Source organism: Lathamus discolor, chromosome 2 (genome assembly GCF_037157495.1).
Source record: "Lathamus discolor isolate bLatDis1 chromosome 2, bLatDis1.hap1, whole genome shotgun sequence".
NCBI lineage: Eukaryota > Metazoa > Chordata > Aves > Psittaciformes > Psittacidae > Lathamus > Lathamus discolor.
The window spans coordinates 43,093,935-43,108,465 of NC_088885.1; the positions used below are offsets into that span (position 1 = coordinate 43,093,935).

Below are 14,531 nucleotides of genomic sequence, written 5' to 3' on the forward strand. Positions count from 1 at the left end.
GAGAGCATGAGGCCACAAAGCGAACTATAGCTCAGAGGCTGTAGCCATTGTACAATGCTGGAAGAGGAGACTGTAGTCCTGGTCCCAGTGTATATTCTAACTACTGAGCAAGCTGGAAAAACTGAAGGTCCCCTTACTCTCAATGGTTTGTAACAGGCTGGGAATGCTCAGCTCTTGCAAATGATGTTAATAGTTGTTGGGAGCAGAATGAGTTGGTTTCTTCATGTCAGAGTTGGGTGCAAAGTGGATGCTGAGAAGCTCAGCATCATTAGGATATGGGTGTTTCTATGCATTCCCAGCAGCAAAAATCAGGCTGTATATTCCGTCAGGAACTTGTATATCAACTGAATACTCAAACCCACTGACATGTTGGATGTGTGCATATATTACAGTATCACAGATTAGTAGTACATAAAACCTGAAAGTGCCAAGTGCCCACCAAAACATTAGTTATCACTCCTCCCATGTAACTGGAGGAACTTTGCTGAGGCACGCAAGTTAGGAGCCCAGTTGCACTGGGCTCTCATTACTATGAGCACTGACCTTCTAGATGGGCTGAATGCATCTCCTTCCCCACCAAGGCTTCACAGCCAGAGCGTATCTATACACGGTACTATACACAAACATAGCCTGTACTCATAAAAGATCCCTGTACTCATAAAAGATTCCTACATGACCAAAGTCTTTCCCAGCTCGTGTACCTTCTCCAGTGACTCAGTACAATGATTAGCTACGGTTTCCTCTGTATATCAAGGATATGCTAAGCTGCTTCATATAACTGCACTAGGACTAACCCTAACCCTAGCCCTATCCCATCCTTGTATCCTGGTACAGAGAAAGCCTGACTACAGCAGGAAACCAGAAACACAAATGACTAAGGACAGATAAATGAATATTTAATTCAAACCAACAAGATGTTGTTTGCAGTTATTTATTCTACTAAAATGGTTACATATGTTGAAAGAAAGAAGAGCAATAGTAATAATGTTTGTTTTTCCAATATCATAAATAATTATTGAGTCTTCATTAGCTGTTGGCTCAGCACTGATCATGACTTTTGTTAGTTAAAAAAAGACACATGTAATTCATTAGAATTTGTGTTTTCAGAAAACTCTAAAGCAGCAGTAGAAAAAAAAATAAATTAAAGGAAATGGTAACAAGAAATTATGTCAAGTATTTCTTAAATTTAAACCCCACTTGATGAGTTATACAGATTACTCTTTGTGCTTTGATCATTTAAAAAACCCCATGAACAAGTTGTTTATACAATGGCTTGTCTTCTCCAGCTTTAGTCCAGAGAAGTTCTCAAAAGTACCTTTTTTACATGACAAGTTTCATTGTCATTTATACAGACAAAAACACTGTGAATACTTCAAACAGAAAAGTTTGTCAAAACCATCAATTTATTGTCACAAAATATTTAATACCAGAATAACTTATAATAGTATGAACAAAAGTGAAGTATTAGCTCTCTGCTATTAGTTATAAACTCACATTATTATGTCAAAATCCAGTAAAGTATCAAAAATTAATGTCATGGAATCTTAGACATATAATGATGCAAGTCAGTAAAACATGTACTTCAACTGTTCATACAGTCATGACATACATTTCTTGCTTGGCACTTTAAGTCAATGCAAATCAGCAATTTAGAAAACAAAGTAAAAATATATATGTACAAAATATTTTCATATCAAATAATTTTCATTGTACACTAAACAAACCCAACAACATGTTATGTTACATTAAGAAGTTTCCTAAGAATCACACCAAGGCTGATATTTGCAATGTATCTTGACTATTTTAGTGCAACTGAGACAGCCCCTACTTGCAAGTTAATTTCATCATTAGCACAGTCTCGCTTCCACTGAAGTGCGAGTTCTGCCATTACACTCAGTGGGAGCAGGACTAAAGTCATGTCTTGTCCATTGATGGCTCACCAAAAAGAGAAACAAGGAAAGGGGTAAGTAGGAAAAAAACCTGACAGGATACCCACAGGAGAAAAATCCAAATCCTAGCAACAATCAGCTCTTTTCCAGTTTTCTGTAACTGATTCGGTATAAATTGGTTTTGGCTTTGCCACTGTTTATTCAAGCACTGTAAACCTCATTAGACTATTGTTATATGACTTAAGGATAACTTGTACACCTCCCAATAAAACTTAAAAATAAACCTGGTTTTTATGCCTGTTATTATACTCAACAGCAGTCAAGTTTAGAGACATGACATTTAATACATGGTTTAGTATCCACTTAAAACCCTCCCACCTCAAATGCTGAGATTTTTCAATGTTTTGTTTCCCATTTCTGTTTCTAGTTTGGTCTTTGATAAGTTTATATTATAGCTTTTTCTCACTGAAACACAAACTGTCAATCAACTGTCCTAATTTATGCAGTACACACAAAATAAAAATGTTTAAACCACATTAAAGTTGTAAGTTTCACCATGGAAACTTTTTTTGAGCTCCACTGCAAGTAATAAATGGCACTATAGATTTAGTTTTATACAAGAAAAAATTAATTGTACTTCTATCAAAATTTCAGTAAGTCACTAGCAAAGCTTTAAAATTATAGAAATTCAACTTGACTTTGCAGCTAGCCTAGTTAGAACCTTCACAACTGGAAATCTTCCGTGAGCAACACAGCTGGGAGCATATGTATAAGTTCAAAATAATCTGAACAATTATCTCCTAAATTTGTGTGTTCTAGAGTATTGCACTTTTCAAAGGAATGATTTTGGTATTTTAATATACTGCATATACAGGTAAGAAACATGCATAACAACCTCATTGTCACTTTGACAAAACATACTGTACAATTTTTATAACACTGTTGATTAAAAAAAAAGAGAGAGAAAATGATGTAACAACTCCATTAAGACTTGTCAATTTGTAGAAGTCAAATAAGCACAACTCTCCAGGGCCTCCAGCAGTAATGATTTTAGCCCTAGGCTGCTTAAGCCCACTTGGAATAATATACAAAGTTTAAGCATTATGGCATTGTCATTTTGAGGCATAATACTGTTATACTATGCCCACGTTATAGCTTATTTTTTTGAAAGCAAGGCACTTACTGTAATAGCAATGCAAACATCTTATGCGCACTTTGATTAACATAAAATAAGTTAATGTTTTGATAAAAACAGTTTTTTATAATTTACATGCCTTTTATAGAAGCAATTGAACATTTCATTTAATACAATGAAAACGTCTGAGTCAGAAGGAACATTATTTTTTTCAACTGACCATACTGTTAAAGGGGACCTATTTTCGACATTTGCCTCGTAGCCGTGAATCTGATTTTGCTGAAAAACTGATCCTGCAAGGAAAATGTCCATTTGACAGGAAAAAGAAAACAGGACCCATCTCTTAAAACTGCTGAACTAATGGCACTTTAACAGTCTTTACTTCTGATATATGTGATGATTTCTGAATGATGCAGCTGGTAGTTCCCTGCAGTTTATCCTTCCCCTGGGCAAGGTTCGTTAGGGCCATAGCTGCGTTGATCTCCTTCCAATATGTTTCATCTTTGCTGGTTCCTTTTCTGTTAGCTGCGCTAGATTCAAGCAGTAACAAATATTTACACATACAGCTTACAAAGCTATGTGATGTCAGGAAAAGTGTAATAATAACAACAGTCATTTTGGAAAACTGTGAAGTCCTTTACTCACCTTTCACACTTATTTGGTCCATTCTCCAGGGTTTCTGAAAACAGGAAAAAAAGATGTCTGTTTTCTTTTAATAGTTTCAAAACCAAGCAAGTTCATGGAATAGGCATATGGAAAATTAACCCAAGATTAATTCCAAAACTCATAGCAGATTTCCAAATAAAATTTTTGTTTTATCACATATAAAGGGCCAGCTTCATGCAATTGTCTGCCTGGAGACATCTGCACTGAGCTTGGAGCAGGGCACATGTCAAAAGAAATGCTGTGGGGAGGTTCCTGAGACATGACCTTACAGAAATAGGCTTTGGTGAAGCAGAACCTCACTGAGCCTCAGCAGAACTGTGCTGGCAGAACTGGTGCTGAGCCCTGCTCAGCGCATCCCACACCAATCTATGTGCAGGAAAAGGTTATCTCACCATAGTGAGAATAAAGTTGGTTTTGGAGGTTCACCTACATTTTGCAGGGTGATAGAGCTAGTTTTTCAATACATAAATCACAAGGATGTAAGGAATTGCAAAACTAAAAATAAAAATCAGCTTCGTTGCCCCTCAGTGAATACCTTCTTGTAAGCACTAAAAATAGCACTTTCACCCATCTACACATGATGTGTGTGGTTTCTAATGCACCCCTCGGCCAGGCTGCGACTCAGCCACAGAAGCAGGCTGAGAAGAGCACAAGTAACAAGCACATTTGGTTAGCAGCCTTCAAGGATGAAATTGCATCACAGGCATAAGCTACACTTTCCCATCAAGAGTCACATTTGTTCATTCATTAAGTCCTCACGTTGCAGAGAAGCCAGAAATATTTACCAGGTTGAAATGTATAAGCTTGATTCAGTGGGCTTGCTATCCTGACACAGAAACTCACTATAAAGGAGCAAGAAGCCGATGCCTAACTGCAATACCTATGGAGAACAAGTTAAACAAAAGAAACAGAAGTGGCATGAGCACGAAGAGGCTACAGAACCCCAAAAGCCCCTAAATGCAATATAAATTCTCATAAAGTAATGCACCTCTTATGAGCAGCACCTCATTGCCAGATTTCCATCAGATGATAAATTAAAAGTTGATATTATCTTTAAACAGAGCTTCCTGTGGAAGAGATCTCAAAGTACATTGCAACCCTTGGTAGCTCTCCACTTAGGAGCGACTTTGCCCACCTCTGGCCAGCAGCCCATTTTCTCACACAGCCAGCTGATGTCAAACAGCTCAGCCCAAACACACAGCCCAGCACTTGGAAGTGACCACTGAAGACCAGTCCCATCAAAGAAATTCAGGGAGACCAGCTGTAATTTCTTAGGTTAGATGTTTGCCAAGCTATTTGATTTAGCAGGCCTCCTAAAGCAAAACAGCTTTATAAATAAATGTCCACAAGCAACCAAGGTTTGCATTTTGTTCCAAAAGAGTGCATCTTAAATAAGTATCTCTTAGGCTCTCCCAGATCAGTGCTTGAATAGGACTCAAGAGGGGGAAGTTCAACCTATGCATAGGAGAGGGAACCAAGGGAAAAAGAAACATTCGATCCAGAGAGAGGTACTGAATGACACCAAATGTCTCCTTCTTCATGCTGTACTTGGCTACAAATAACTTTTCAGCCTTGCCTAATTTTTTTCTAAACAGAGACAATTTTAAAGAGGAGCTTTAAGACTGAATAGGTCAGTAGGTATAGAAATGGAAATGGCAAGTAATAATGGCCGTCGTTGCCAGAGCAAACCTGGATATAAATACACCTCTCTCAAGCATCTGTTAGTTTCTTTTGCTGTTGGAAAATATTTCCTACGAACAAAAAAATTGCTTGTACAAACTTCTGAGGAAAGTAGGTGTGAATGGTGACACACATTCCAATTCCAGCATTTATTTGAAGGAGTATTTGCAAATATTTTTTACTGGTGTTTAGCCAGCTCTAAAAGAAAGCGCCTTGCCCAGGGTATATAAAAGCAGTAGCAAAGCTAAAAAATAAAATCCATGAGCAGAAAGCTACCCATTCTTTAACTTCGCTGAAGATTTTTCCTGAATTACAAGTCTTCTTTTTTTCTACTTCATTCAGATTTTATGTTTTTCCAGACAAATAATTTATGTCAAAGAAACTCGAAACTGGGTTACAGTAAAACCATCATTGATAATTTGCAAAGCTCTTGCTAATAAGTGCTGTAAAAGCAAGTTAGTACAATGAAGTCTGAAAATCCATCATTTCAAAGCACAGGCTCACTTTTTCTTGCCAAAAATCCTTTTCTGCTATACCAAACCTCTGACGGCATATCCCAGTTTGCACTACCATAGCATTCAAGCAGCCCACGTATGTCTGAACAGCCCTTAGTGAAGGAAATAAGTGTTACCATCATTTTTTTTGGATGGGATGACCACATTGGGAGACGAAGACCATTCCTCATGCTCTCCTTGACATCTTGCCAGTCAAACCAAATTGATCCAACTCCCAAGGAAGGGTAGGGTTCACCTCACTTGCCATAAATATGCCATCCAAGTCATATATCTTTATCCAGGTCTAGCTGTCCAGACTCCATTCATAAACAATGGAGATGTCCTCCAAGTGTTTTCAACACACCTAACACCACACCCCAATGTTCCTGAGTTCTGCTTCAAAACCAGACCACAAAGCCCTCCTTAGAAGAGGCACCCCTCCCACTGTTTCCCTTTGGGCAGCATTATCATCCATGTGGTTATGCTGTTAGCTGGATGAGGGGAGGACAGTGTCTCTCCTTTGGACATTAAATTGGTGGTGTAACTACAGCCTTACCTGCTTAGCTCAGCCTGGTAGAAATGCAGTCTGGCCATGTCTGGCTCTTCACTGATCAGAGAGGGACCACAGGGGACAAGATTTTATCAAATTACAAGAAAAAAAGCTGAATCTTGTCTGGCAATTTGCTTTTTCATCTTTTGTGATCTACCTGATCTACCCCCAACTACTAATTAAAGCTTTGGATAGTTAAAGCTTTTGATATACCTGCACAGCAATTGCAAAGTATACTTCAACTGTAAAAGCAACATTTTGGCAAGAGTCTTTCATGAGTAAACTGAAAACCAACATTCTCAATATGGAAAGTGTTTGGTTCCTTGACCATCGCACAACTTGTTATTTGATAGGATGTACAACGAAGTTCATTAATAGCACACCACTGGCCAGCACACATAACTATCTGAAACAAACTGCAGTTGTGCTCAATAGCATATTTATTACTTGAAACCCAAAAAGAAGCTGATGCTGAAGGTGGTTTGCTCTGTCTCAGGAAGCGATGTGCTTCTTGTTAAAGGATGTTGGTAGGCTTTCAGCATACATTTCATACAGGAAGTCTCTTTGACATTAAACATCAGAAGCATCTTTTAGTTACAAGGTTTGAAATCACATAAACCAGTGATTGTTTGCCTTACAACTGCAAAGTTTTAAGCACCATGAAAATGGAAACTTAATCATTTATAATTAGGGACTGTCATTTATATCTCACTTTCTGGTGCTTCAATCTGCTCCCATTTGCAAGCATCCAGGAAATCAGCTTTTGCCTGGCCAGGAATGTCTCATTCTGCTCTCAACAGCCGTCCAAAGAAACCAGCAAGGCGGGATATTTGTTCCCTCTTGTTTATAATAGGAAGTCACTATAAATCACTTACCAATGGAATCCTGTATACCTTTCCATCAGTATGAGTTTTCAGTATACAGTTTACTGTAGCATGCAGTGCCAAGAGTGTAGTCACTGGACAATATCAGCTTTGTGATACAGTATGGGATTTGTCAGGACTCACGTAATTATTAATAATATATGTGGCAATTTTTCTTCTTTTTTTCACCACAGAATTTCTTCATAAACAGTCAGTGGCTGATCCTGACAGCTCTCTTGCAAGGTAGCTTGCAATCCCATATTAGCGCCGACGGAAATGAGTTTCAGAAGTCCAAACACAACATACCTAAGCAATACTCTGACCATTTCAAAAGCATTTAAGAGCAGAATTTTCCAAGATTTCTTATATTTTAAATGTTTTCTTTTGTTCTGCCACTGTCAGAAAGGCCCACACAAAGAAAATAAACCCCAGGGTTCTTGCAGGCAATCATCCTCAAACTGGACAATTGCATCATGTATGTCTAGTAAATAGCTATTACACCTGACTGTTGTCAAACTAACATACAAATAATTCACAAGAAGATACACATCTAAGTATATATACAGTGCTCTTTTACACACTGCATCCAGTATGAGGTAAGAAAGCCACAGCATAAATGCTGCAGCACATATGCCTTCTCCAGTTTACAACACACAAAGGCTCCCTGGCTACGTGGTGTTTGTGGCACATTCAAATATTTCAGAACAATTCAGACCTTCAGCGTTTGCCGAGTCCAGACTAGTAACTTTTATATACTTGGATGACTTCAGGGGTGTGATAAATAATGTTAATTACAGTTACATTTTATTCTTTGGATCTAAGAATTCTGAACTAAGAATATCACGTGTGTGGTGATGAACTGACTTCACCTAAAGGCCCTGCTGGGAGCAGCAAAGGAAAGACCAACCACTTACGTAGGACCAAGAAGCATCCACGTTGCTCCCCCCACACAGTGTTACAGACAGCTCAAGCTGAACTGCAACAACTGGCTTAAAACTCTGCTTTGTGTTATCAGGTAACACTGACAAAGCAAAGATGGCTTGAAACCAACAGGGGAAAGAACGTGTGAATGAGGGAATGCGACAGAGAGGGAAGGGTACAGAACATTATGTAGCAGGGAAAAAATGGACATGGCAGTCAAGACAAAGTAGATCAGCCCCACATGACCACAATATTTCTTAAAGGCGCTTAAACATGTACAGATTCCCGATGAATTACACACCTTCTATTCTAGCTTAAAACGAAGGGGAAAAAAGAACTGCTGGCCCTAAATGGTGAACACTATAAAATATTTGTTGGTTCAATAAAAGGTTCTGTGTAACTTATCTTCATTTTAAAATTGGCAATGCTATTCAGATGTTTCTCTTGCTGCCTCTCCTGAACTTTTTTTTGTTGGTTTTGGAGACTCTGGCTTAACATGTGTTGACCAGCATTTTCAAAACAAGCAAGAAGAGGAAAAAGAGGGAGGAACAGGAAATAATTTGGGGCAGCTGAATGACAAATGAAGTTTACATGTGTGAGTAAATTAGTGGTGAGATGAGGTATTTCTGTAGGTCACACACACACACCTTGACTCTGGTATTTTCCAAACCTCAGTTTCATGGCACATACAACTTTCAGGTCTCTTGTTCTCCAAGAACAAAACTGGGTTAACTGGAGCTAATATTCCTGCACTCTTCTGCATTCACACAGCTCCTTTTCTCCCTAAGGATCCCAAAGTAAAACCATGAATCGAACATCACTAACATTCACCCACATGTGGCGAGGGAAGGTGTCTTAGCCCAGTCTGCTCAGCAGTGCAAGGGAGAGGAAACTCCAGCCCAAAGCACCAGGCCAGAGTCCATGGTCTTATGAGAAATGTCATTTAATCTTGGTGCAAAGACTAGCATCTTTTGAAGAAACCCGGAAGAGCAGACTTCAGCTCTTCTAGCTTGAATTGGAGGAAGCAGGAGTCGGCCTTCAAATGCTTACAATTGCAGGGCTCCTATTTTGAGCCTGATGTGAACAGACAAACAAGTTTCTGAATGTGGATACTGCTCAGCCAGTGACCCCACTACCAAAGACTTCCTACACACAGACAGGACTCATGCGATCCAGCACAGAAACTCTTAAAACCCTTTGTCTTTTGCAAAGGTTTCCTCAGGAACATAAGACCTGCTAAGGATGATAAGCGCAAGACAGGAAAGCTCACGTTGGAAGAGACTCCAAACCACAGTCTCATACAGAAACGTTCCCCAGACTTGCGCTGGTGGCTGACCTCCTGCAGACCCCAGGCCACCTCCATGTGCGACCTGCTCAGTGTTGCCCTTTGTGAAGCCATTCCTGCCCAGAGCAGGTCCTGTTCTGGGCAGGTTTGTGTGAGAACACCCGGCTGGGGCTGGCAGTGCTTGTGCAGCAGAGCCCTTTGGTGGAGGGACGGAAGTCCCCACTGGAGTTTCGGATGACCTGCAGCTGCAGACACAGCGAGGCAGTGTGACCCGGGAGTGCGCATGATACCCATCGCAGCTGGTCCGATCTCTGCAGGGTACCGGATTTCTACTGACAAAGATTTATTACCATGTCCTTTTGTCGGGTGGGAGGAGGAGAGCTCTCAGAAACTCACAGGAACGAGCTCTGGGCCCAGGCTCCAGAGAAAACTCCTTTTCAGCAAAGTTTTCATTTACCACTGCACTCTCTTTCTTCTAGGAGGAGGCTATGGAGCAGCTTGTAATGAAGCACCCCCATAGCCCTGTTACCTCACTCCTTTGGCTTCACAGTGACACCAAGTGTAACAACTGACCTGTCATCAGTTGTTACATCCTTTCAGATGAACAAGCTGTATAATGACGATTTATGTTCACAGTGACAGCTATAGTGAATATTTTTCCCTGTTCTCACAGTGTTGTTTTATTTTTCCCAGGAACAGTTTTAGCCCTGGTCTGACCTCTTCTATTAAGACCCATACGCTGGGTCTTGCCAGTGTTGGAAATGTCCCTCTGCAGTCACATCTCAGAGCAAGTTTTTTCAGGGGAATATTTCTTTGATATTCTCTCCTTGCACCAAAACACCAGATATAAGCTTTAACTGTGAGGGGCTGGTACCACTCAAGGTTTTTTCTGGAATACCTGGGAACCTGAAGACTTATTTTCCCTGTGCAGCCTGGAGCCTGCTGAAGTGGGAGTAGGCATCTAGTTACATTTTACTACATGTGACTTTTACAAAATGAGTGTGGATGCCCAGAGAGGCTGCGATAGCTGTATTTTATAAACCATAAAAGAGAATTGAGTCTGCAAATCTATATTAATATTTGCATCAAGAAGTGAGCTGAAAGCCCCACAGAATAGTAGACATGGTCCAAATAGTCTTACAGTCTTGGGCTATGCACCTGCATGTAAGAATTTATGAGTTAGCAAACTATATACAAACCTGGTGTAAATCACTTCATTGTTCGGGCTGTCATGGCTAGCTCTAAATTTCCCATGACCAGTGACAGTGTGTTCTCCTCGGTGAGGTGCAGGACACTGTGTGAGATTTGTTTTCTTAGCCAGATCATTAGTAGAGCTTATAATGGGAGTCGGGGCTGCGCAGTGTTGGAGGCGAGCAGTTAATGAACTGACGGTTATATGGTATTATTTTCTTTTCAAGTTTGCTGCAAAGCTGACTGAAATCAAATCTTTCCTCATTGAGTTGGCATGTAATTAATAGTGTAACGTTGTCAGATTCCTTGGTGATAGTCTCCCACATGCATTCCATAATGGACAAACAAATATCTGACCTAGGCTTCACTTTTTGGGGTGTTATTGAGAAAGGGATTTATAGCATGTGCTGTGCTGATTGGAAGAATGACGTGGCTGTCCTCCTTATTGCAAACCATTATGGGTTAACACTGAAAAGCAAGTTAGGCAGCATGGAAAAGGAAGGGCAAAATGAAGAAAAGAGGAGAAAGGATAGGAGGAAATAAAAAAAGGAGGAAATAAAGAAAGGAAGGAATAAAGGAAAGAGTATAGGGGATGTTAAAACAAACAAAAAAACCCCAGAAAATGGCAAATGGATATTCATTAAGAAAATGAAGAGTAAGGGATATGAAGGAGAAAACACACCACTGTGTTCATTTATTTTTAATATAAAAATATCCTTTTCCCACCCAGGAATCTCACTGTTGTGCAGGCAGGCATGTCCAGGCTTTCACTCTGGATCTAAAATGTTTAATTGGGAGCTCTTAAAGACTAAAATAAGGCTTTAAAAGTGAAAAGCTAAAGTCAAATGCAGCCAGGGTAAGCACTATTACACTCCAGCCCGATTGTTTTTCATTAAAAAAGCAGGGTGAAAGGGAGGGTTTCAAAGCCGTATTTCAGCCCTAGGCTGACACTACAGCAGTAAAATCCAATTTTGTTATGTTAGTTGGCTGTGGGTTTGGGAGCAGACCCTACGCATGCAGTGTAACGTTAGGATATGAATGCGTGCACACAGGGTATTTTCAGAAGCCTCCTGCAGAATTCGGAGAAATGTGCCCCCCATTCCTGTGGCCCCGCTCGCAGAAGCCAGCTCCTCTCGAGCCCCTGAAAGCCAAGCACTCAGACACGGCACACGCTGCACAAAGGTACTTTAAATTACAAGGTGCTGTATTTTCAGGCAAGTGAAGGAAGTTCTAAGTGAATGCCAGAACTGATTTCCAGGGTGGGTTTAGCCAGCAGCCTGGAGTAAAGAATGGGCAAGTCTGTCAGAGACAGAAAATTCACTGTTTCCTTCCCTTGCCTGTAAGATAAGGAGAAGACTGATACGTATGACCTTTTTAAACATAGCTACTTCCATCCACTGCATGGGGCACTGGGATGTGCACAATACTTACGTCCAAATGCTAATCCCCAGGTACCTAAGTTATGTCCCAAGCTGACTGCATTCTGTGTGATCACAATCGTAAAAATTCAAGCAGCCTGTAAGGAAGTGCATAAGCACATACAGGGCTCCAACAGTCAAACAGCCATAAAAATGGCTGTAAGCTGTAAAAGAGCTTCATGGTAAACCCAGACAACTGTTACACAACAGATCCCCTACAGATCCCCTGCAAATGTAACCCCTACAAATCATGGGGTTACATGTGAAATTTAAAATATTATGTCTATACAGTAATACATATATATTCATATACATATATCTGTATATACTTATATATTACGTATGCATAAAAATGGGAATGCCTAAGCAGTCTGCCTTCCCACTAAGTGTACCATAAGATACAGTAACGCAATCACACCTGGTGTTTTCTGTGGTCACTGCCACACTCAATGCACAGGACAGACCTGCTCTGGGGCTGAACCTGGAGCAGTACATAAGACCTTTCCCACCACAACCTCAGTGTCATGGGACAGCAGCTCCAAGGCTGTTGCAGGACAGAAATGCAAGAAGATAAAAGATAGGTGGATTCAACAATGCCAAGTAAATCGTGTTAGTGATTGACAGTCTCTGCTTGTGGAAAACATTTTTGCGTGGCTCCGTAAGCTGTTTTAACCAACCTTTTCACAGATGTCATGATACATTCCCCAGTCTCTGGAGTATGAATCAAGAGCCTGAGCTCTCATCTTTAGCAGGGCTGAGCACTCACAAATGTAGTCAACAAGACATGTGATATGAATGTATAAAGAGCCATGAAATCATGAGCATCCACAAGGTCTTAGTGACCTTGTGTGAAGTCTAAAGTGACTTCAAATGTAACTGTTTGGTGCCTCAGTTCCCCATTTGTGAAACCCTACAGACATCCTATAGAATCATAGAACAGTTTGGGTTGGAAGGGATGAAAGCAACTTTATTAAAGTTTGCAAAGGACTAGATGGAACATATGAAATCACACTGAACAGCACATCATAAAATTAATCATCCTGTCCTCAGAGATGCTCAGTTGCATTCACCTCAGTGCTTTGCTGGTAGAGAAGCGCCAACAAGCTGAAAGGATGTGAGTTGGCTTTTGAGGCTTCTTTCAAACTGGCCCAGCTCACATATGTCAGAAAAGAATCTCTTTCCTAATCCAGCTAGAAATGTGGTGGGAACCTCTTTATCACAGGAACCTACATAGAAAGCTGTAGTCACACACCTTCCTGACCATATGCAGTATAACCAGCAGAAAGGATGAGCCACAGGGGGAATAGCAGCCTGTGGATTATTCTTACTTCCAATTGCACAATAATTATTTTAGTGTTTGATTGCACTTTTTTGAGTCAAGTTTTTAGCTCTGCTCTCTTTGCTTTCCCTTGTGAAGCTATTGTTGTCTTCGTGCTCCTGCTCACCACAACTTGTACTGTTGTTATTTCCACTAAAGGATTTCTTCCCAAACCTAAATATTCCCAGCCACCTTCTGAACAAGCCCTCAGAGATTCTAGTAAACTGGGAGGTATCTCAAGAAGGGCTGTGTTTTCAGTTCTAACGAAAACACACTCACTGAGTGCCTGAGAGGCAGCACACCAAACCAGGGAAAAGGGGGAAGGCTCCTGGAGCAGAAGAATCGCATAATTAGAATTACTGAGGAAGATGTACTTATTTGCCAAGAGGTTCTGAAGAAGCAGAAATGCCTCCTTCTTCATTTTGTAGTTGAAGTGGTTTGAGTCCTAGCTCAGTGCAGTTTCAATGGTTCTGCAGGAGAACTGTGATTAGAAGAGCTCAAAGACTACCCTGGCTATTGTGGAGATTGGTGCAGTGTAATAAGTCAGCCAGACCGACCTTGAATCCTTAAGGAGCAGCAAAACCTTAACACTGCAGATGCTCACTAATTGAAAGTTGAAAAAGCCCTTCACAGCAGATTCTGCGTAAGACAGATGATGCTCCTTGCACTCCAAAGGGGCATGTGCAGGAAGTCCGGAAACAATAGCAGGCTGGTATTTAACACTGCAAAGGCCTTGGATGCGAACAGCTTTGTGGAAGAAGATGGAATTGCTCTTTTGGCAAAACACATGGAACTAACTGTGATAATGGGAATGAGAGTAAGGATGCCGGAACAAATATTTGCACTGAATGCCTTGTCAGGACAGGGGAATTGCTACTGATACGATCTTTACTTTCAATGTTACTGCTTCTGACAGTCTTACAGACTTTGCAGATGTTTATTGGCCACTAAATCATTCTTCAAGAATGTTGGCTCCATTCCCAAACCTGAAGAGTCTGAATGTGAAGGGGTTTGTTATTCAACACACACTGCTGCTTTTGGAGACAGTGATTTTGAAGAAACCAGCAGGGAAGCATCGTCAACTGATAATAACAGGGGAGCAAATTCAGACTTCTCAGCAC

The 14,531-nt window shown here is 40.5% G+C and overlaps 1 protein-coding gene across 8 annotated transcripts in view; it reads right to left on the reverse strand.

Moving 5' to 3' along the window:
• Positions 1 to 917: 917 nt before the first annotated feature.
• Positions 918 to 14,531, reverse strand: part of MKX (mohawk homeobox) — a 49,497-nt gene continuing 35,883 nt past the window's right edge. For 6 of the 8 annotated variants that reach the window (XM_065666640.1, XM_065666642.1, XM_065666644.1 and 3 more), the window contains 2 exons: positions 3,670 to 3,703; positions 918 to 3,554 (listed from right to left, as the gene is read on the reverse strand). In XM_065666640.1, coding sequence (XP_065522712.1) covers positions 3,368 to 3,554; positions 3,670 to 3,703 — 221 coding nt within the window. In that variant the 3' untranslated portion in view covers positions 918 to 3,367. The remainder of the gene's footprint in view (positions 3,555 to 3,669; positions 3,704 to 14,531) is intronic. The other 2 variants (XM_065666646.1, XR_010609938.1) reach the window with 2 other exon arrangements.